The sequence below is a fragment of the Diabrotica undecimpunctata genome, chromosome 8 (assembly GCF_040954645.1).
Source record: "Diabrotica undecimpunctata isolate CICGRU chromosome 8, icDiaUnde3, whole genome shotgun sequence".
In the NCBI taxonomy this organism is placed as follows: Eukaryota; Metazoa; Arthropoda; class Insecta; order Coleoptera; family Chrysomelidae; genus Diabrotica; species Diabrotica undecimpunctata.
Genome location: NC_092810.1, coordinates 77,793,915 through 77,819,123, shown reverse-complemented (window position 1 = coordinate 77,819,123; position 25,209 = coordinate 77,793,915). Strand labels below are relative to the sequence as shown.

Below are 25,209 nucleotides of genomic sequence, written 5' to 3'. Positions count from 1 at the left end.
GGAAAATAAACTTCTTAGCTCAATTCAAAGTGGCTTTAGAAAATCTAGGTCTACTACTGATAACATAGTAGACATCGAGTCTGTAGTACATGAATCATTTGGCTGTGAGTAGGACTCCTTAGCTGTTTTCTTCAATATAACTCACGCCTATGATACAATTTGGAGACAAGATATTTTAAATACCTTGTCAAGCTGGCCAATTCAAGGAAACATCAGCATTTTATCCGAAACTTTCTCCTGGAGCGACATTTCCAAGTTCGAATAGACAGCACTTATTCTGATATTAAAACCCAATCAAAGGGTATTCCTCAAGGCTCCACTCTCTTTTATTGTAACTATATTGCAATCAATAATAACTCACTTTCACCTCTAGTCAAAGCCTGTCTATTTGTGGACGACCTGGTCGTCTACTCAAGAGGGAAAAATTTATCATCAATATCACATCATATTCAAGGAGCCATTAGCAAACTAGAAAACTGGTCTGGGGTTCTCTTTCAATAAAACAAAAGCTATACTTTTCAGCAAACGCTTTAGAGCTAGTTTAATCCCCAAAAACCTAGAGTTAAATAACAATTCTATTGAATATGTAAAATCTATTTATTTTCTTGGCATGAAATTAGATAATCGTTTAACTTGGAAAGAACATGTGCACTCTCTTCGAAAATCTACACAAAATGGACTAAATTTGTTAAAAAGTATAGCTCACAAGCAATGGGGCGCGGACTTTCAAAAATCTAAAACATTAGATCCATAATTCGGTCAAAACTTGATTATGGGGCAGTTGCGTACAACTCGACAAAAACTTAAATACTAAAAATTCGATCCAGTTCATAATTCCGCAATTAGGATAGCATTGGGGACACATTACACAAGCCCTATCAAGAGCATATACTGATAATCTGGGGAGCCTTCACTTCAGCTTAGAAGGGAATATTTAAGTCTTTCACATGATACAAGGGTGGCGCCAAATCCAACCATTCCTGTTTTCAGAAACACTTTTGCTGACAGATTTTTCTCGACGTTTCAGTCAAGAAGAAGATTAGATCCACCATTCTATCATCGTATCAACACAATTCCAAATAACCTCGACATCACACCTCCTATATACACACCTACACATTCTGATAATCATCCACCAAGGACAATATCTCTACCAAAGTGTGATATCAGTCTTACATCATTTAAAAAATCTGATACTTCATCATACCTCATTAAAACCAAACCCTTAAAGAAGTTAAATAGTCATCATAAGTCCATCCACATTTATACTGATGCGTCAAAATCGGAAAATGGAGTGGGTGCTGCATTTGGAACAACCAGCGAAGAACGGTCATTTTAACTCCCTAAGCAATTCACTATATCCTCTGCTGAACTATTTGCCATTCTTCAGGCAATAAAATTCATCAATGAAAATAATATTGTTAATAGCCTAATAATTAGTGCTAGTAATTAGTCCAAAAAATAAACATTTCTTTAAAAGTTTACATTTCAACTGGCTCAAGTACAAAATTTGATTGGTGTCACAGATCCAAATTTATCTTTTATCATCTTCATTCATTATTTTATTTCCACAAGAATAAATGTTACACCCTCTTACTAACACCAATAAAGTATTTTATGAGTAATACTCCTCAACTTCTTTAATAAGAAAGTATTAAAAATTGGTTAAAGCAGCACATAACTGAAATATCACCGTTATTTGAGACATGTCAATTTAAAGTCAATTTCCGCCTCTTCATCAAAAGGAGATATCAAGTTCAATATAGATTCTGAAATTAAGGAAGAGTAAAGAGGCCAATTGGCATTTTTCAATGACCATTTATCAATGGGTATAGATGAGGGTCTGTGGTTATTAGATATTAATATAGGAAAATGATGGCTTTCATATAAATATGTAAGACATAACTTTCCAAGATAATGATGGCTGTACAGAAGGATCACAAAGAGATAAATCTAGTGTAGACCCATCACCCGTAGAAGTATTAAATCTGGTTATGCGTCCGTCATTGAGAATATTCATATTAAGTTCTGATGTAATTTGTTCGATTTTACGGCCTAGAGAGTCCATTTTTTAGCTCCCCATAAAAAATTATGAGTGTTGAAACCTATTCTCATGTTGTTCTGATGTTCTATAAATATGGTGTATAGTTTTTAAGATTGTGACACGAATTTCCTTTGAAATGTGTTTCTTGTAAACATAGGATGGATGGATGAAACTTATTTATAAGAATTTTAAGATCTTCTAAATGGGTATGGTACCCATTTAGGTTCTATTGAATAATATAAATGGAAATAGTTTAATTAATAAGTCTCCGGAGATGAAATCGCTAGGATCATCGGTAGAAATATTACTTCTACATCTACATCCTAACATAGGATGGATGGATGAAACTTATTTATAAGAATTTTAAGATCTTCTAAATGGGTATGGTACCCATTTAGGTTCTATTGAATAATATAAATGGAAATATGTAGTTTAATTAATAAGTCTCCGGAGATGAAATCGCTAGGATCATCGGTAGAAATATTACTTAAAATTTGTTTTGAAATTTTGTTTTTCATTCTAGAACAACGGGATTTAAGATATCTTGGACTTAACATAGGATGTATTTTCTTTAGAAAGTCTATCAATCCTTCGATATTCTCCGAGTAAGTTCTGGCAACACTGAGAGGATCTGAAAAACGCATTTTAAAAGAAGTCAATAAGTCTTCTTTTGTTAATTATTGGAGTTTTCTTTGAAGAATTGACTGATGCATTTGGTAAGATCTTCTACTAGGTTTCTGTTGTTTTCTTGTCGAGTTTTTTGCTTCGTGGCTTTGGTTCAACGAAGGAATTTTCAATCGTGATTTTAGCTAAATCCAATATACTCATTCCGACATATATTGGTTTATCTAACCATATTTCTGCTCCTTAACGACTCTGCCATTCAGTTAGTAATTTAATATCAACGCCCATAGTCCTACCAAACAGGGCATTATTCATGAGCTAAAAAAGGTTCTTTTCAAACTCATTTTTCACTGCCTTATTTAAGTCAATGTATGATTTAACCATGGACTCTGTTTGAATTTCAGGACCCGGTGAATCTTTTTTAGTATCAATCCGTGTGCTAGCGCTTGTTTTAAAGTCCTGTAATAAATTACATATCTTTCTTTATCATGAAGGGTAGTTATTAATTTAGTTTACACTCGCGGTCGTTTTGGAGGAACCATAGTTTTAGGGTTTAATGATTGGGGGCAAAACGGAAGATCTTTATGACGATCGTGAATACGTTGGGGGTATTCTAGATCAATCTCGAGAAAGTACCCTTCAGATGCATTGTCAGGTATGAACAGGACATCAATGTTGGCATCGACCCACTCGAAACCACCATATGGAAGGAATTGCTACATCGCCCAGCCATACTGATTATTGACATCGAAATACATCAGATAGGAGTCAGGCTTCGATGAATCGTAGGATGGCATATATTTATTACTAGCGTGAACGCGACGTTTCGAGCATATTTGACTCAAACTACCGCGAATGCCACGCTCCACAAACAAAAACATATCTGGATCTGTTAAAAGCTCCAGTTCCTGTTTTGTATGCTTAAGCATAGCATCCCACGTGAAGCCGGGAAGAGTAAAGTAATGTGCATTATCGAGATTATATATTATGAGACAACTCGATCTAAATTGCTCAAAGACATCTGCAAGAAGAAAAATATCTGTTTTTATGTAGAGATCTACATAATCCCACTAGAGTAGAACAGGAGAATGAAGACCAGACGTCTTGGGCTTTACGATAATGTCGACGAGGACATAGTTTATCCTCAAGTTTATTATACACTGCGCGTCACGAAAAAGAGGCCACCTAAAATTTTTGCCATTTTTTAATTTTTACGAATCATACCACAAAGTGATTGTCATTAGATGTTTGTGTAATGTTTAAGAATATGTTCTAAAGCAGTATGCAATCATTTTTTAAATAAAAAAATGTCAAAAAATAACTTTTTTCAAAATAATGATTTTATTGAAAATTAAAAAAAATTAACATTGTACATTTTTTTCTGTTTTTTTTTTATAAAATTACAATTAAGTCGTGATTATTAATACTGTGTATTACCACATCTATTGTGAATTACACTCCTTATTCGATTTATCATTGAATTGATCAAATTCTGGATGTCGTTTTAAGGAAAAGCTTCCCATTCTTCCATGAGCGCCAACCGAAGCTGCTCACGATTTATTGGAGCAGGTATTCTGTTTCTTGCCCTTCGTTTGAGTTGGTCTCAAACATCTTCAATCGGGTTCAAATATGGACTTTGGTCCGGCCAGTTCATTTTTGGCACACCGACACTTTCTAGATATTGCGTTACCATCCTGGCTACGTGTGGCCGCACGTTGTCTTGCATAAAAATAAAGTTTTCGCCGACAAACCGAGCAAAAGGCATTACATGCTCGTCTAGAATTTCGGTAATGTATCGGTGTCCATTAAACGCTCCTCTATCAATAAATACGAGATCAGTACGGCCCTCGAATGAAATGCTTGCCCAAAACATTACCGAACCTCCTCCAAAAGCAACACGTACTCGTTGAACACAAGCAGTATATCATTCCCCACGTCTTCTGTATATTTTGATACGACCATCTGAGCCATAAAGAACCATCCTGGACTTATCACTAAACAAAACATGTTTCCAATCTTCTATCGTCCCATGCTCGTGGTCTCTAGCAAACTGTAGTCGTCGTTGTCGATGTGCTGCTGTTACCAAAGGTCCTGTTGCTGGACAGCGAGCTCTTAGACCAAATTCCCTTAACCTTCGTCTCATGGTAGAAGTGCTTAAAGTCCACCCGTGAGCATTTTGAAAACGGTTTTGGATTGATATAGCCGTAAAGAACCGATTTTGTAAAGAACGGTCTTCTCTGGCCGTCGTGATTCTTCCCGGGCCTGATCCTGATTGTCGTTCGTGAGATCTAGTCTCTACGAATCGTTGGTAAATTTTTTGGACCATATAACGACTGACTCCAAGCTGTCTGGCCACTTCTCTTTGACTAATTCTATTATTAATCAAAGTAACAATTTGAACAGATCTAACAAATCTCTCAGCCATAGTTTTAAATTTAAAAATTGCACAAGTTTACTCTTGGAACAACTGTACACTAGTGAAAGGTTTTTGAAAAACAGAATAGCCATATTCCAAGAAAAATAAGGTACAAGCAACACGTGCATTATCCGAAGTCGTAAAACTGATATCAATTCTGCAAACTTATTACTCCTAATTAACCTGTCGGCACCGTTTGTCGGTGCTTAAAAGACGCTAAAAATGTTTCTGCATTGTGGGAATTTAGTTACAATAGAATAAATTGTATAAAAAACATTATCCTTATGGAGATCATTGTTGCCAAAACTCACCGGCAAGTGCTGCTATTAGATTGTCCATATATGATTCATTCTAATCAGAGCCGTATTCAGCACGTGTAGTTGTAGTTAATTAATTTCACTAATGAAAGGATATGTATAGTTGAATACAAAATAATGCATTATAAATACTTGTTTCTTTATTTGAAGGATATAGGTATGTAATTATTATAGGACTAATAAAAATAGTTAAATTTTACTACTGTTTAACATTACATATTTTTAAACGCTTTAGATAAGATGTAACTAAAAAACACAAGTGTAGCTTTAATTTTATTTTCATGTCAGTAATAACAACAATTACATACATAAAAATGTTTCCTTGTATACAAGGTGAATCACCACTAACGGAACGGAAGATTACAGCGAAAGAGATGTTATAAAAACTCTACGATAACTTAACATTAAAGATTAACAACTAAACGAGAGAAACGAAACAAAAAAATACAAGAAAAACTGTAAGAATACTAGTTCATTTAATTTTAACCGATGGCTTCATTTGAATGTTGGTTTAAGCTCTTTCGAGGGTCAAACCACACTAATCTTTTCGATTGTTTTCAATCAGCTCTAGGATGTCATAATTTTCACATGTGGCTTATTGTCGTACATGTGTTTCTTTGGAATACATGGAGCAGGTACGATTCTTGAGGGAATTAGCAAACTGAACGGGAACAGACCTTTTTTAAAAAAGAATTCATTTATTCCTTTTTCTTTAAAAAACAAACAAACAAAAAAAAAGGAAAGAAGAATGGGAAGAATTAGCAAGTTGAACGGGGACAGACCTTTTTTAAAAAAGGATTCATTTATTCCTTTTTCTTTAAAAAACAAATAAACAAAAAAAAAGGAAAGGAGAATGGGAATGAAGTTACTGTCTTGTAACCCCTTACAAGACTAACTTCATTCCCATTCTTCTTTCCTTTTTTTGTTTGTTTGTTTTTTAAAGAAAAAGGAATAAATGAATCCTTTTTTAAAAAAGGTCTGTCCCCGTTCAGCTTGCTAATTCCCTCAAGAATCGTACCTGCTTCATGCATTCCAAATAAACACATGTACGACAATAAGCCACATGTGAAAATTATGACATCCTAGTGCTGATTGAAAACAATCGAAAAGATTAGTGTGGTTTGACCCTCGAAAGAGCTAAACCAACATTCAAATGAAGCCATCGGTTAAAATTAAATGAACTAGTGTTCTTACAGTTTTTCTTGTATTTTTTTGTTTCGTTTCTCTCGTTTAGGTGTTAATTTTTAATGTTAAGTTATCGTAGAGTTTTTATAACATCTATAAAAAACCCTACAAATTGTTTTTGTAAGTATGAACCCTGTTGGTTGTTTACTTATATTCTAAAATCTTTTTTATTTGTAGTGAACTGATGATGCTTTTAAAAATAAAAGCGAAACGTATTCGAATAAATCAATAAAGTAGTTGACGACTTTTATTTGCCAATTATTGACCGATAAAACCTCTGCTATTCAACCATTGAATATATTTTAAATTTAATCAATGGTCGTATTTTTTGCTATATATATAAATGAATTGACACGTATATATATATATATATATATATATATATATATATATATATATATATATATATATATATATATATATATATATATATATAGTCCAAAGTTCGGTCTCCTATTTGCGAGTTCAATGTCAGAGTTATATTATATGAAATTCTCCTCACTATTACCTAATTTTCACGGACTATTATTTACAGACTTTTCGGATTTGGCACTTTGTGTCCGCCGATTTGCACCCTATCACATAATTTACTCACTGCATATTAACATCATTCTCATCTTCTCTATCATCGCTATCACTTTCATTACTGTCACTGTCATCCGTCATATTTATTACCACAGGATCAATATCGTCCATCAACCCGTCAATAACCCAAAATTTTTGCTCTTCCTTAATAGAAAGTTTACAATAGTTTGCATTTCTTATTAATTGTTCCATAGCGGCGGTCTTAAACTCTGTGTTGTGTGAGGCAATATGTCTTTTTATGTATTTTTCTTTGTATGTGTTTACAACTTCCATGAGCTCTGATTTTAAATAATCTTCTTCAAAAAGGATATCTTTCTCTAGCAACCATGTCTTATATTTGATCTTTATTGAAGGCTTGTGCCGGAATCACTTCTTCTCTACTCGAATGGTACGAAGCGTTATTCATCACTACAACAGTTTTTTCTGGAAGGTTAGGAAGCAGCTTTTCCTTAAACCATTGTTCAAATATAGGACCATCCATCTCATCATGATAGTCCGCTGAGTTTTTTTAGCTAAAAACCAAAAAGCAGCACCTTCTATAAAGCCCAATTCGCTACCCGCATGCACTATAACAAATCGGGGGCCTCGTTGTGTCGGCTTTTTTTAGGCTTGTTGACAACCCCTTAACAAACGTATCCCTGGTTGAGGTCCTTCCATTCTTTGGAAACACTATGTCCAACATTTGCTCAAGTTTTGTCCAAATAAACGACGGTGTATCGTTGAGAACGAAATTTTTTTATCTCACGCAAATACTGATGCCTCCATTTTAGAATATCGAGTATCATGCTTGACTTTACTCCTCGTTTGCAAAAAACAAACTTCATTTCATGGAGTATTCTCCACATTGATGTTTGCTAAATCTTATGTCTTTTTTAACCAGTGCAAAAACTTTGTTCAATCTCGGCGGTAAATTTTTAAAGAAAAAACTATGCACGATGGCACGTAGCTGCGTACAAACTACTGCATCGTAAGTGAACTTTCTGCTGTTCACTCTACTTTTGGTACGTTTTCTATGGGCCTTAGTCCTCTTTCCGCAGTTTCTCTTTACCGGTTAAACTTCTAACACTTTCACCACTTCTTAAATTTAGATGATAATTAAATACATTTAACAATGCAATAAAAAAAAAATTATTTTGCACGGATGTCCAAGATATTCCCTTGGCTTAATTTTTGAATTTCCATTTTCAATTAACATTTAACTGTAAACTCACAATAACTACTAAAGAACCGCAAAGCCTTATTATCATTATGTAGTCAGAGAACGACATAAAATCGCCAACATACGCACACCGTATTATTTTAAGTTGCAATTAGTAATTAGATATATGCAAAGCAGTCCGTTTAATTGCTTATCGTTCAATAGCCGGCAAAATGCATGATTTAGTAAGAAATATTTTCTACTGATTTTCATGATTAATGGCATATGGTATAAACAAATTGTCCTACCATGGAGGCTACCTATGAAAAGAAGAGATCAAGTTATCATCTCCAGACTACGATTAGGACACACCAAGATCACACATGATTTCCTACTACAGAAGCAACCCAAACTTTGTATTACGCGTGTGATAGTGATCTAACAGTACATCACTTATTAGTGGAGTGTCCGTTGTACGCATTTGAAAGACAACATGAACAGTTACCTACAACAATAAAATATATTTTAAGTGAACATAGTGACCACAATCGTACCATACTTTTTTCGTTTTCCTCAGAACTAATCAACAAAATCTAATTGTATTCTTTTTGTATTTTTATATTTATGTTATCTGTAAAATCGACCATTGCTAATAACCCTTGTGGTTAAAGCAGTTTGGTAACGGGAATCTATATTTATTTATTTTAGCTAATTTAATATTCAATTTCTTTGCGGTCTAATAAGTTATAATAAGGCTAAGTTTATTAGTTTCTAAAATAATGCAAAATAACCTTATGTATTTAATTATTTTCATTTAATTGTTATACATTCATACATAACGTAAAAGTCTTTAAAATATACAAGCAAACTTTGGATACCAAGGTACTACAACGCAGTTGCTAGCTTCAACTTCAAATTACTAAAACAGTTGTGCAGTGACGAATTAAGTAGTCACTCAAGAGTACGTGAGCTACCGAAGTCCTCCAGAATTACAAAAAAGGTAAGCGAGTTGTTAGTAAAGCGAGGAACCCTTTTTTTATTTAAAAAATAATAATTTTGCTACCAAGTTGTTTTTATAAATTTCCTGCTGTTTTAATAAATTGATTTGTTTTCGTTACAGACTGACATGTGGATTATATTGCGCATCGATTAGCATGTTTTGTAAATTTTCTGACACTCTTCTTCGCCCAAAAAACGATTTGTAATATTTAAAAATTGATTAAATTTTTGTAATACTCGTATCTTAGAAATGCCTAACTTGGTAAGTGCCTCAGGATGATATTTATTATTCAATATAAAATATATGCATACCTTGTAAAATGTTCGAATCAGCCCATCACATCCTCGGAGCTTCTCTTTTAGAGTGCACATTTTTCTGAATCTTATCGAACGTTTTTTTTATTGGTTTTGAAAGCATTTTGGATTATTTCAAAAACTTCTTCAAATTTTTCATCGGTCTTTCTAGAAAATTATAGTATCTCATCGGTTTTTATAAAAGTTTGATCGATTTCTTCTATTAATGTTTCATCTACCAATAAAAATTTAAATATTTTTGTCTACTTTATTGTTGATACGCACTTCCTTCAACCATTTTTAAAAAACTTGTTAAAGCTAGTGGAGTCTTCATCTTATTATTTTATCTACTTTCGCAACTATTTTACTGTAGGCTATTTAAGCAACATCTTTATCTGAACAGACGCGAATTTTCACTGTCCTTCAATTTTTTTTAATTTTCTACCGAAGTCCGAATAATTAACGCACTCGAATTTTTGTTTTTAGTATAATAGTCTCGAATGTATTTTTAAAAGTCCAACGTCTGTATTATTTATATTTCTATCACCAATTTATTTTTACTTTATATATATATATATATATATATATATATATATATATATATATATATATATAGGTATATATATATAGGTATATATATATATATATATATATATATATATATATATATATATATATATAATATATACTTATTACTCAAACACTTCATCTTACACTGAGATGAATTGTACCGAAAATTTATTTGATTTATTTAAACGTTTACAGACTTGATAGTATTCTATGATGAAATATTATTTTATAACTGAAACTACATTACAAATAAATAGTCTTATATGGTTAAGCGTAATAATTCGAGAGATTTCTGGTAAACAATCAATAAGCCCAGAAGTAGGTCGTTCATCCCAATCCAGTTTACCGCCCCACGTATGATGTTCTCGACTATTCACGGAAAGTGGAAACATATCTGTTTCTACATCTAGAGTCACGCCCAAAATTCAGAACCGGACTTCCTTACAATATGTATTTATATTATTTTATTAAGTATGAATAATTCTATATTATTTACCTGTGAAGTTTCCGCAGCCGCAGGTACAGGCCACGACGGAAATTTTTCATGTCCTGGTCCGTATTTAATAGACTTAAGGCTGGAGGAATCTCTGACAGGCGGTGTAGGTGGTGGATAATCATTATCTCTCAAAGCTTTATGATCACTGATACTCGGGACCAAAAACTTTATTATTGGTTGATCTTGAAGATATGTGTAAAGAGTTCCTTGTATCTTACTATTTTCATTAAGATTTGTATTTGAATTTGATGACATTATTTTAAATTTGCAACGTTTATCAGCTGAGTTTGCCGAATTGTGGGACCTTTACCAAATCTGAATTCCATTACTTAGTGGTCTGAAATCAAAATAGAAATTATAAATTATAAAACTTAATAAAACTAGAGATATTGTAAAAAAATATAACAATATATTGTCGTTTCTACAGTGACTGCCACTTTAATGTCGTAGGCATTATCTCCGGTGGGTACTTAACCCAGGGCAGGTAGCGTCTCTGTCGATAAATATTAAATTGGCTAACCGAAAAGACACAAATCTAGTAGCTTAACGGTCAAAAATAATTCATTTAGTGAATAGTAACACAACAAAGCACGGAAAAAGTGAGAATTAGTGTAGTGGACTGGATTGGATTGGACATTGAAGAAACAACACATAAGAAAAATAGAAGCGTTCGAAATGTGGTGTTACAGAAGAATATTAAAAATTCAGTGTGTTCAAAAAATTACCAATGCTGAGGTACTACCCCGTCTAAATAAGAAGTTAGAAATTATAAACAGCATAAAAAGAAGAAAACTAGAGTATTTGGGTCACATAACCAGAGGAGAAAAATATGAGCTGCTGAGAATTATTATGCAAGGAAGAATCCAAGGAAGAAGAAGCATAGGAAGAAGAAGCATCTCCTGGCTGAGGAACCTTAGAGAATGGTTTAACTGTAGTTCACTACAACTTTTCAGAGCAGCAGCCAACAAAGTGACCATAGCCGTTATGACAACTTCCGATAGGAGATGGAACTTTAAGAAGAAGAAGTATAGTGGAGTTTCAAGGAGCAGTACAGTAGGTTAAGAAAACAGTTATAACGAAGACTAATGGAGGTAAGGTCAGATATTTACTCAAATTTTGCTCTGACTGATTTTTCTGATGTGGATATTGATCCAAATAATGATAATTTATCGTGCAATGTCACAAACGGCGATTTTAAAACACCTAAGACCAGATCGAAAAATAAAAAGCAGAAAAATATGAAAACAGAATACAAAACAGAAGTAGAATAGGAAAATATAAATAAAAATAAGAAGGCAGTAAAACGTCAAACGCCGAATGAGAGCCAGGAAGATATAGATTTACTTGCTGAAATGAAAAAGCAACTAAAGGAAAAGGACGAAGAAATTAAAAACTCAGAAAGAAGATCGATTAATTAAATAGAAAAGTCAATGAATTACAAAGTGCAATAATAAAATCGAACGAAAAAGTAATCGCAACTATAGATAAAAGATTCGACGAATTTAATAACCAAAACACGACAACAGAAAAACAAGCAGCAATCCTAAAGAAAAAAATGGACACTAATAGACACTAATAAGAATAACGAAAATACAGAAAAAACACAAAAAACACTCAATACAAAAATTAACCAAGATTTCCCTTCCCTGTCAAAAACGGTTGGGGAAGAAAACAGTGGGCCATCATCTTCCAAGGCACAAAACAGAGAAGATTTTCCTTCCCTACCAAATGAGGATAGGAAAGAAATAATGGAAACTAGCGAAAACGCTAGTAGCCTAATCACTGAAGAGAACAAAGAAGAAACCAACATAAATAAGTCCAAAACAAAACCACTAGTAATAAAACTAAAATTGTAGCTTATTCCCAAAAAACATAATAGTTGCATTAGAGGAAGACATCAAGCCCAAAATGGTTATCAGAGGGCTTTCCCCTTATAAAGAACTTATAACAATAGAACTAATAAAGTAACATGAAATAAATACAATAAAGAAAATGACAAACTCAATCTATAGTGGGTGATCAAATTATTAGAACCACCTAGTAAAATTAATTTTTTTTTACAAAAAGAGTATATAATTGAGCTCTATAATATTATTAAGTTTTTTTGCGTTTGTTTATCTCATAACACTTTATGAAGTACAATAAATATTCTGGAAATAGTGGCAACACAGCGGGCGTGACAATACCTGACTCAGATTCCACTGTTTGTCAGTAGTGTCCAGACTAGCTTGCAACTCGTGTGCATTTTATTTTGTATTTTTGGCGTTTACAGTTACAATAAATAACATTGCATGGTCGCTACACCAGTGGTACCAGAACACCATGGGAAAAGAAAAATACATCTCACCAAGGAAAATAGCGACAATAAAAACTTTATTATTGAACACTAATCAATCCAATAGAAAAACAGCATCAATTTCTAAAGTGTCAAGGGCAACTGTGGACCGTATAAACAAAAAACTTGACGAAAATTTGGACTTTATCCCACAGTAACAAAAATGTGGTCGAAAAAAAAATAAAACACTACAAGATGAAAGAAAAATTCCAGATATTGTCTTGACAAACAGAAAAAAATAACGTCGAAGGATTTTAAAGAAAAAGATGCAAAAGTTTGGCATCAATATTTCACCAAAGGCAGCTCGTCGGCGAATAAAGGATCTGAAGTTTTCAACGGGTCGCCCTGCAAAAGAGTCGCTAGTCACACCAGCCATGACTAAAAAAAGGTTTCAATGGGCTAAAGATCATAAAGATTGGATCATTGATGATTGAAATCAGGTAAAGCACACTACTTAACATTGTTTTTCTTTTATGTACTTTACAGTTAAGAATCAATTGGTTTACTATTCTAAAATAATAATAATATTCTAGGTAATCCCGTGCAAATCCTCATGGATAGAGCTAAATTTGTGAGGAGAAGACCTGAGGAAAAATACAAAGTGGATTATAGTGTAAGGACGGTAAAGCGCCCCCTGAACATGAGTGATCTATCATAAGCAGTGAAGGAATTGGTAGACTCTACATTGTCGAAGGAACAATGTGGCAGGAGTACTTGAGAGTAATGCAAACAAAAATGCTTCCCCAGGTCCAGGAGTGGTTCCCTGGCAAGGAACAAGGAACAAGACAAAACTGCTAGAAAATTCCTTGCTGGCAACCAGATAAAGGTGCTCGACTGGCCTGGAAATTCGCCAGATCTGAATTCAATAGAAAAGCTTTGGAAGCTCATAAAGAAAGAAATTTGTAATGAAATTATAACCACAAAGCGTCAATTGATCGAGCGCAAATTTTCTTCTTTTTTTTAGCGTAGCTTCTTCCAAATCCATAACAACCGAAGTTGCAAAATCTTTGAAAATTTACAATGCAGTTGCACCCAGGTTTTATAAACTCCCTAAAGTTCACAAACCCACTCTTTCAATGAGGCCTATTGTCTCTTTCATTGATGCTCCTAATAGTAAACTTGTTAAACACCTTACGGATATCCTCACAATTTCCTACAACGAATCCAATGAATTCTATATTAGAGATTCTTTCACGTTTAGTAACTTCATTAATAATGTTAAAGTTCCGAATAATTATATTTTGATTAGTTTAGATGTTGTGTCACTATTTACAAACCTACCACTAGATGCTATTCTCAACAGCATCGAAAATAACTGGAACAGCATCTCTCCGCATACCAAGATCAGTTTAGATGATTTCATAAGAATTTTAACATTCATTTTTGACTCTAACATCTTTTTGTTCAATGGTAATTTTTTTAAACAAATCTTTGGCACTCCAATGGGCAGCAAAATATCCCCCATACACTGTAACTTTGTTTTGGATGAACTTATAAGAACGTGTAAAGAAAAGACACCTTTTCACATACCTTTTATCAAACGATATGTAGATGATTTGATCTTATCGGTCCCTGGAAACAAAGTAACTGATGTTTTAAACACCTTTAACGTCCAGTGTGAACATTTAAAGTTTACGGTTGAGAGAGAGGCTGATAATATGATTCCTTTTTAGACATGCTTATACATCGTGGCAGTCATGGCATGCTAAGGACGGAGTGGTATCGTAAACCGTTTCATAAACTTTTATTCTCAACATCCATCTAAGATGAAAACAAATTTGGTTTTGGCCACATCTAAGGGTAGTTCTGTTTGAACGTAAATGTAATCAGTTGATTACAATGAATCGATAACTATTTGTATATTCTATTTTTTTAATTAATATTAAGTGCTTTTATGTGTCTAGTCAGTTATTTAAGTTAGTTGTTTATTCGATTAATTATTGATATTGTACTACAGGTTGAAATAAACTCAAATGTAAGTATAAACGTTGTTAGGTTAGGCGTGGAATTTCATTATTCTCAGTATTTATTAGGTAATTTTTAATTCTTTTGTTATATTAACCCTTTGGGCAATGAAATCACAGTTTTTGCGACAACTGTGGGTTTATTCTCCGGTTAATGTCGTAATAGTTGAAATGCCACAAAAGCTTAAATATATTGTTCTTTTCATTTACAGATGCCAAGACATTGTTGTGTACCTCGATTCAAAAGTAATTACACAAGCATTCTGAAGTTGGAAGGGCCTGTAAGCTTATTTTCTTTCCCAAAAGATAAACAATTATGTAATAAGTAATTAAAAGCTATCAAAGGAGACATCCCCCAACAAAATCTTCTGTTCTGTGTGTTAAGCATTTTCATTCTGAAGATATGGTACTTCATCATACATGGAAAGACAAAGAGTGTTGTGTCTGAAAAACTAAAATATCCAAAATTGGAATTAAATGCTATTCCTAGAATTTTCCCCAATCTTCCGGCATATATGTCTATTCCTAAACCTATAGACAGAAGTGATCCATGTGAAAGACGACAACATCACTTTGATAAAGAGAACTACAAATTGGAACAACTGGAAAAAGACTTTCTCAAACAAGATTTAATAGACTCGTTTGATAACTTTATTAACAAATGCAGCATGAAAGATTACTTTAAATGAGTGGAATCAAAAAGTGACGAATGACAGTGTATATTTTTATTTTTTAAACATTTAAGAATGTAGTGACTCATATGACATTGGTCTAAAGATATTAAGTAGTGTTAAAATTTCTAAAAATTTAAAAGTTACTGTATATACCTATAGGTGAAAATTTGTTTATATAGGTTTGGTCTGACTCTAACACTTACCTTACTTTAGCGTGGATAAGAAAGTAGCTAAGGAACCACTCAGCCCCTGTTTTTAAATGACAGCCAAATCAATATCGTTAATTCTGTAATATTTACTAGGTATTCTTAGTGACAGTCATTGTAAATGGTCCTTGCATACTAATTCCTGAAGTAAGAAACTAGCCTCAGCTCAGTGTCAATCATCTGCAAAAATGGCATATTTCTCATTGTTCAAGTCTCATCTTCGATATAAGCTTCCTTTTTGGGGTTTTAGTAAAGCAACCCAATTTGATACTATTTTTAAATTATAAAAAAGTAATTAGTTATCTATTTGGTCTTAAAAACATACGTCATTGCTACTTTAAAAAATCACAGAGTTGTGATGCTTCCCTCTTTATATATTTTAGAAACTTTGTTTGATTCACAACCATCTAAAAAATTTTTAGAAAATTTTTTTTAAATAAATTTTTCCTGAAACACCTGATCATGATCATGGCTACTCCATTAGAAGTTCTAGTTATGATGTTTATTTACCGATCTTGTTGAGTAAATAAAGAATTATATTCTATATAGTGCAAAAAAACTATATAATCACCTACCGGGACAAATTAAATCCGCAACATCTTTCACCAAGTTCTGTAAAATGACAAAACCTAAATCTCTGAGAGACCATATTATTCAGTTCATGAGTTTCTTAATGAATAACAAAGAAACAAAATTATTAGTACTCTGTACATTTACATTTGAGTGTCTCACGCAGTAGCTGTATTTTAGGGTTGCCTGTACAAATTATGTAAGGTGTACAGTACAATAATTTTACTAATGTAAGATTGCCATGAAATTACTAAATGCAAGAATGCAGAGAAAAAGACCTGTTGGAAGACCTAAAAAGAGATGGGAAGACGAAGTCGATGAGGATGCCAGGAACTGCCTGGGAACGCGTTCATGGAAAAGAACAGCGGTAAATCGAGATGATTGGAGAAGCCTGTTGAAGGAGGCCAAGGCCCGATTTGGGCTGTAGTGCCATTGGATGGATGGATGGAAGATTGCCATAAAATTGTACAATTTTCAGTGACAGTGATTACAGTGTTAATGTAACCTCTTAGTTTGTTACTGTAATATCAATAAAATTAATGAGACAAATTAAAAGTGTTTTTTTATACTTTACGAGAATATTGTAATTCATAATAATTGATTTATGACTCTCCTCTATGCGTTTTTTTATGGCTTGTATACTGTTATTTTCTGTTAATCTCTTAGATAATACCTACAATTAATTAGAACTCTAGATTTTAAAAATTATAAATGTTTACTATTCCAATACATTTCTAACCTTTGTATGGAAAATAAATATTATTATTAACAGGTTTAACTTATTTGTTTCATATTTTCCTTTTATTAAATTTAATTAAAATTTCTCTTATTTGTCCAATGTGAAAAAGAGATCCATGAATTATTATTTAAAATATTTCGGGTTATGAAACGGACCACCATTTCTCCTTCATAGGACTACTTTAATCATATGTTGCGACCTTGCCTTTTTTACTTCACGGCTTGTAACGTTAGGTGGCTGTGTTTTGGCCCTTAAAACTAGGGTTATCAAGTTATCACACATCGAGATCAGGGACAAGGGACTAAAAAAGTTGAGATCTATACTACAAGAAAACTCCTATCCCACAGGGCTTTTGAATAAACTCATTTTTGGTTCTCCTTTTCCTTTGCGATTTTCTGACAACCTAAATTTTCATAATAATGAGGTCCGACAACTGACACTGACATTGACACACAACACATCAGAGCTCCCACAATCTAAAATAACGTATGGTTGCCTACCCTATATTCCAGTTATCACACCTAAGCTAATGAACATTTTCAAAAATGTTAGTGGCTTAAAAATTGCAACTAAAAATGTGAAAACGGTATAGAAGTTGTACACAAAGACAAAGGATACTTTCACAATACAGGAGTCATCGAATGTTGTTTATTCTATACCGTGTGCCAATTGTAAAAACGTGTATATCGGAGAATCATCTCGGAATCACAGTAGAGTGATCTCACATCGCAGCGACATAAAAACCAAAAAAATAAACGCATGTGCGCTCACAGAACATGCATTAACGTTAAAACATGAATTTAATTTTAAGGATTCCTGTATTTTGGCAAAGGAAAAAAACCATTCAAAACGTGTTTTCTTGGAAACGTGTTTCATAAAATCCAATACGTCTACGTAAACTGAGCAACATTTATTGTTATTTACTGACAAAACATCAAAAATAAAATAAAGATTTACTTTTACATATCCACACCATAATACACCTGCATACAAAACAAGTTGCGTACCATCAAGACAGGTTTAATATACTACTTCCATTAATATAACATGAAGAACACCTAATTACTTTTTAATCATACTAGCTTTGTTTTTTCTTTCTGTTCTCTATGGATCAGTTAAAACACACCTTTAAAAGATGTCACAAACAAAATTTTTACTATCATAACTAAATTTTAAAATGTATTTTGTTCATTATTTTATGTTATATTTTATATGTGTGTTATTAATGTTGAGTGTCATAGCTTTATATAAACAATCTCAATGACTAGTAAGTTGCACTGACAATTTGTGATATATTGTAAATATTTACACATTCTTCTAATTACAGTGTCTTGAAGAAGGAATAAAACAATTCCGAAAGCTAGACCAAAAGTCAAAAGTTTCTGTTTCAGTTTCTGTAACATCCCGGCCAAACCTTCTGACTTCAGCGCTAATAAACTGTGTTGTTTGTATATATATATATATATATATATATATATATATATATATATATATATATATATATATATATATATAGAAATGTAACCATAAGCTCCCCTACTATTGAGACTCAGCAAATTCCGATGTCCAAAGTTGTTAAAATATTGACTACCATGTTGAATACTTTGCTTCACCACTACCTGATGTTCATGGTTTGAAAATCTTCCTCTATATCCCCTATCCACCTTTTATTGGGCCTACCTCTTGTCCTATTTGCTTGGAGTTTTAATCTCTGGGTTACTTGTACAGCTCGATTATCTGGCATTCTTTTTAAGTGGCCAAGCCAGTTTAGTCTTTGCGACTTTACAAATCTAACGATATCTGCGCTCTGCAGTAATTCATCCAGCTCTGCATTAATTCATTTTTATTCTTCATGAACCATTGCTATTTTTGAATGTTTGTTATGTGTTAAAAATAGGTGCTTTTAAAAACATTTGTATAAACTGAGTAATGTGCATGGGTATGCAACTAGAAAAAACTCCATTATAATATCTTTCATTTTGTAGATTAATGAAGACCCAGAATTCATATGAATATATCAGTTTAAAGTCTCCAAGTTAAAATTATGGGAACACTCCCATAATTTTAACAATACTCGCAATTTCAATAGCCATCATTCAATAACCCTCAAAACAATAGTTTTTAGAGACCAACTTTCAGTTCAAATAATAACTACCAAAACAATAGACCCAATGACCAACAAAGACCTCAATTCACACCATATCAAAATAACTCACAAGTACGCCCTTCTGTAATCCATAAGAACCCGAATTTTTCGAACGATAGGCACAGAGCTCATTTTGTTAACTATGAACCTGACTATGTTAATGACTATACTCCAGCTCCAAATGAAAGCTACCAGTACGAAGATTTCTCTGATAATAATAATTATTCACCTCCTGATTATTAACATTCATTCGATGAATCAACCGATTTAATTGAAAGCCACGACTATCAGGATTTTCTCAGTCTTGAACCAGAACCACCCACCAGACAATCCCAGTTCAATGAACAAATCTTTGTCTCAAATACAGAATTAGATTCAAACTCTGAATTTGGACGACACGAATCCATCTCTGAACTTTCCAGGCGAGAATTTTCTATGAGCCCTCTTCTTGCTGTGAACTTATCGATACCGGTGCTGGTATCTCTATCTTTAAAGAAAATACCGCTAAACATTTCAAACCTCGTTTTCCCGAAAAAATTACCATACAGGGTATTACAGACCAAAAGATTTTTGCCTGTAATAATCAAATGACTGAATCAACTTTGGTCCCGTTTCAAGTGGGAAACCCCCATAAGGTGTCCATCCATAATTTAGACATTGATTTCGATGGAATTTTAGGCCTCGACTTTTTAGGACATTACAAATGTACAATAGACCTCAAAACAAACAACTAATCACAAACTTTAAAACATTACCTCTCTACAAAGTAGAAACTAATTCGCGTAACAATGAACCCCCTAATCAAATTAAAATAGATCCCAGATCCGAGCAAATATTCAAGTTAACATGTCATCTGTCGAATACAGATGCAATTTTGTACCAAAAAGAAAAAAAGATAAAGTCCATATCCCCAACGCGTTAGTACATGAATATGAAAAAGGAGAATTTTTGACATCCGTAGTAAATGCAAACGCAATTATCGAAATTATCGATTTTTCCGATATCGTAATTAAACCCAATCCTAAATTTCTAGTCAAACGATCACCTTGTAAATTATTGCTCCGATAAAACTGACCGAACCAACAACATCAAATCTCGACTTCAAACAGAACATCTTAACGAGGAAGAACAAGAACTAGTTACAAATTTTTGCTTAAATTATGAAGACATATTTACTTAGAGGAAGACAACCTCAATTTCACCAGTGAGATCAAACATCAAATTGAGATCAAAAACGCCAAACCCATTTTTACGAAGTCATACAGATATCCTCAGGACCACAGTAAAGTGGCAGTAAAATATCAAGTGAATAAGATGGTCAACGAAGGCATCATCCGGCTCTCTACTTCTCCTTGGTCATCTCCTATTTGGGTCGTTCCCAAAAAAATGGACCCATGGCGAGTAGTAATAGATTACCGCAAGCTCAATGAATGTACCAATGACGATAAATATCCTCTTCCTATTATCTCAGATCTCTTAGATTAGCTTGGAAAGTGTCAATATTTCACAACTCTCGATCTTGCTTTCGGGTTTTATAAGATCGAAATCGATCCCAAAGACATTCCCAAAACAGCCTTCTTCGTTGAAAACGGACACTATAAATTTAATTATATGCCTTTTGGACTTAAAAATGCACCATCCACATTCTAGCGTGTCATGAACAATTTTCTTTTAGGCATTCCCGTCTTACTGAAGTCTTCAAACGTCTTCGAAAGGCTAATCTTAAAATCCAGCACAATAAATGTGAATTTCTCCGTAAGGAGGTGGCGTATCTCAGACATCTCATTACCCAAGATGGCGTGAAGCCTAAACCTTCAAAATTCGATTGTATCCAACGATTTCCTGAGCCAAAAACACCAAAAGACATAAAATCTTTCCTAGGTCTAGCCGATTACTATCGTCGTTTTATTCCAATTTCTTCCAAACTTTCCAAACCTTTCACTACTAGACTACTCCAGAAAGACGTTCTTATTAATTTTGATCCAGATTGCAGGCTAGCTTTTAAAAATTTGAAAAACGCTTTAATTTCTGACCCGATTCTGACCTATCCAAACTTTGAGGACCCGTTTGTTCTCATAACAGATGCAAGTGCATTCGCCATCGGCGCTATGTTATCCCAAGGCCCCTGTTGGAAAACCAACTAATTTTTCACTACTTCAATCTAACCTAACGCCGCCTCTGTAGTGTGAATATCAAATACCTATTAGTAAAAAAGACCAGACGATAGTCAGCATATTTTGTCCACACACCTCTCGTCCCTTTGCCCTAACTAGTAGCATTGTTGCATAGAAAGTCAGTCGCATTAAGTATTTCAAGTTGACAAGTCGCTAAAGAAGTTGTTCTCTCTCCTCGTCTCTCTCACCCGTGCCACACAACAAGAGAATATAAGTTAGTTTTAGTTTAGTGTTGTAAGTGTTGATGTTGTAAATTGTTACCATAAAAGATTGTGGAAGCAAATAAACCGATAATAAAAGTGTTGTGTATAATTTTCACCCCCACAAGAGGCACAATAAACGAATCAGCTACCTAATAAATCCTGTAACAAAAACTCGACAGGTCGCCACGAGTGTTTGGTGAGCTACGGGTATGGTGGAAATAACCCCATCGTTTCCCTTTATGGTCCTTCATCGCTAAAGCTCTTGTGCAAGGTGAATTTAAGAAAAAAGAAAAAATTAAAATTCAAGCCAGAAAGCCGGTACCATGGGCGCATGGTAAAATGAATACAAGTTATGATATTGCGCATGACATTTGACAGCTGGCCCAGGAGTGTGACGTAGTCAAGACCGCTCGAACCCATTATTACAGCTTAACGTACCCATTAATTTTGAAATTATGGTCAAAAAATGATCGCATTTTTTTTTAATGTTTTGTTTTGGTTATAATTGAATACAAAATATATTTTCAGTAGCGTAAAACGTTTATAAAAACAAAATAGATTACAATAAAGAAAAATCTGATTTATAATTCGATGTGGTATTTTAGATTTATTTATTTTTAAATTTAGTAAAATAAAAAATATACACATTACTATAACCCACCGATTATTATATGCAAAATTTACTTACCAAACAATATAATAATATGAAAATAAGACACAAATTAGTTCAAACGCAAAACACAATAAATATCGACTTCAGACGACTTTATACCGACAAGACAGAAGGCTTGTATAAAAACAAAAGTTCAACAATAATATGGTTTATCAATGGTGACGACTGCAAATTGTAAGTTTTGAGATAATAAATATATTTTAAAGTAACTTAATACTCACTGAGATATCTATTTTATAATAGAAAAATAATTTAGATATATGCTTACATATGTCTCTTTATACAAATATCCACTTCGCAAGGGCTTAAAAAATTTGATGGGTAAAATGTTGAATACAATGTTGAATACTTTGTTTCACCACTGCCTGATGTTCATTGTTTGAAGATCTTGCTCTATATCCTCTATCCACCTTTTATTGGGCCTACCTCTTGCCCTATTTGCTTGGGGTTTAATCTCTGGATTACTTGTACAGCTCGATTATCTGGCATTCTTTTTAAGTGGCCAAGCCAGTTTAGTCTTTGTAACTTTACAAATCTAACGATATATGCGCTCTGCAATAATTCATCCAGCTCTGCATTAATTCATTTTTATTCTTTATGAACCATCGGTATTTTTGACTGTTTGTTATGTGTATGTGTTAAAAATAGGTGCTGTTAAAAACATTTGGATTTTTTTTTGTGGCATAGACTTTTTTCATTCAGCCAGTCTCGAAAGGTTATAATATATTCCTTAAGAAGGTATATACACATAAGTACAGATTATTTCTCTCAGACAAATGCACAGCGATATCCCTAAAACGAAATAGACGAATAATTAATAGAAGAACACGTCGAAGGAAAATACAAGGACACTCACTTCTCGTCTAGGGGTCCGTCAAGATATTTATTTTAACAGACAAACAATACTGGACCACGGATAAGGTATTGTTACATATAGGATAAACAAAGGGTACAAGTCTAACCCTATACACGCTCATGAAAATTTGAAAATTTTCACGAACGAGTACCAGATTTATAAAGCTATGCATGTGTCTGACAAAAATTCTATAATTAAATTATATATTGTTACAGAACCTATGGCTAACAAAGACTGTATATTATATGGAGCGTATGTATTGCATTTAGTTAATTTTATATACAGGGAGTTTGAATGCTGAATAAATTTAGAACATTCAAAGATGTGATCGAGGTCACCTAGCTTACCCCAATGTTTGCTATCATCATCGATGACTTTAATTTTAAATAAATGGCATGGGTAGCACGCATGTCCAAAGCGTATTCGATTTATAGTAGTAATATATTTACGAGGAGCTTTGAAATTCTGAAACCAGATTGTTTGAGGTATATTTGGTTGTAAAGAGGTATACGTTTTATGGTTTGTAGAACAGTAATGTTTCCATTGCTCTTTCCATCTAAGTTGCTGATTTTTTTTGAAAATCGTAGTAACATCTGATGTATTAAGCATATATTTCAACGTAGAGCCAGTTGTTACACTCATTTTAGCCAAATGATCTACATATTCATTATGTTTGAGACCAATATGTGCTTTGACCCAAATAAATTTTATGTTGACTCCAGTCGATGATAAATGATACAATCGATTTTTATTTCAAATATGTAGGGGTTGCTAAATGTTGAGGGCAATTCAATGTTTTTTATGCTCTGAGTAGATGTATATTGTACCCCCAAAATGAGGAGGAGAGACACCTGGCAGTCTAGACAACATCCGGTTTGATATCCAGTGTGCAAAATATAAGGAGGTTAATGAACTGTACATCTGCTTGACAGTATCCTGTCTAAAAATAACTCAAGGTTAATGACCAATATCTAAAAATAGCTGAAGGTCAGTGACTTGACCATCTCGTGTGTCTAGACAGTATCCTGTCTAAAAATAACTCAAGGTTAATGGCCAATATCTAAAAATAGCTGAAGGTCAGTGACCTGGCCATCTCGTGTGTCTAGACAATATCCGGTTTAAAAATAACTTAAGGTTAATGACCAATATCTAAAAATAGCTGAAGGTCAGGGACCTGACCATCTGGTGTGTCTAGACAATATCCGGTCTAAAAATAACTCAAGGGTAATGACCAATATCTAAAAATAGCTGAAGGTCAGTGACCTGGGCATGTGGCGTGTCTAGACATTATCCGGTCTAAAAATAGCATTCGATTAACATCGTCTAAAAATAACATGGAGGGGTTAATATTCACATAACATATTTAAGGCAAATTGGTGGGGGCTCCTCAGTCGTTTATCGGGAATCATGAATACGTGCAGTATGTGCAATAAATCGTTTTCGCGCTCAGATAACTTGTCGCGACATATGAAAACATGTAAATACAGAAATGTGAATGGTCATAATGACCATAATGGGGATTATTATATTCCCAAAAAAAGATTAAGGCCGCTTAATTTGGAAGTGATAGATGGCACTGTTTCAAACTTGACACATGCGTTTAAAAACAGAATTGCATCTTATCGTTTTAATAGTGATAAAAAACTGGATTATTATAGATTTTTAAAAGATGTTAAACCCAAAGTTTTAAGCATCTTGAGTGAATATCTACATCAGCACAATACGATTAAAGTAAATTTTGAAATATTTGCTATTTATCTAAAACCTGACACCAATCTATCAGATATCAAGTCCATGAACACAAGCAATAAAATTATATCTATCAGCACTGAACTGGATGAAGCATTTGCTGATTTTAAGGAAGCACTGATGACACAAGCCTCAGAATTTCAAGAGAAAGATTCAAATTGGGTATTACAGGAAATAATGTTTTTAGATGTTAACATCAACAAATTTAATAGTATTTCTGCATCAACGTATATTCGTCTCCCAACACCTTTA

The 25,209-nt window shown here is 33.3% G+C and overlaps 1 protein-coding gene across 2 annotated transcripts in view; it reads right to left on the bottom strand.

Moving 5' to 3' along the window:
- The window catches only part of Shrm (shroom), a 1,116,164-nt gene that overhangs the window by 956,953 nt on the left and 134,002 nt on the right, over nucleotides 1-25,209 (bottom strand). For both annotated transcript variants that reach the window (XM_072540517.1, XM_072540518.1), the window contains exon 2: nucleotides 10,669-11,005. In XM_072540517.1, the coding sequence (XP_072396618.1) occupies nucleotides 10,669-10,923 (255 nt within the window). In that variant the 5' untranslated portion in view covers nucleotides 10,924-11,005. The remainder of the gene's footprint in view (nucleotides 1-10,668; nucleotides 11,006-25,209) is intronic.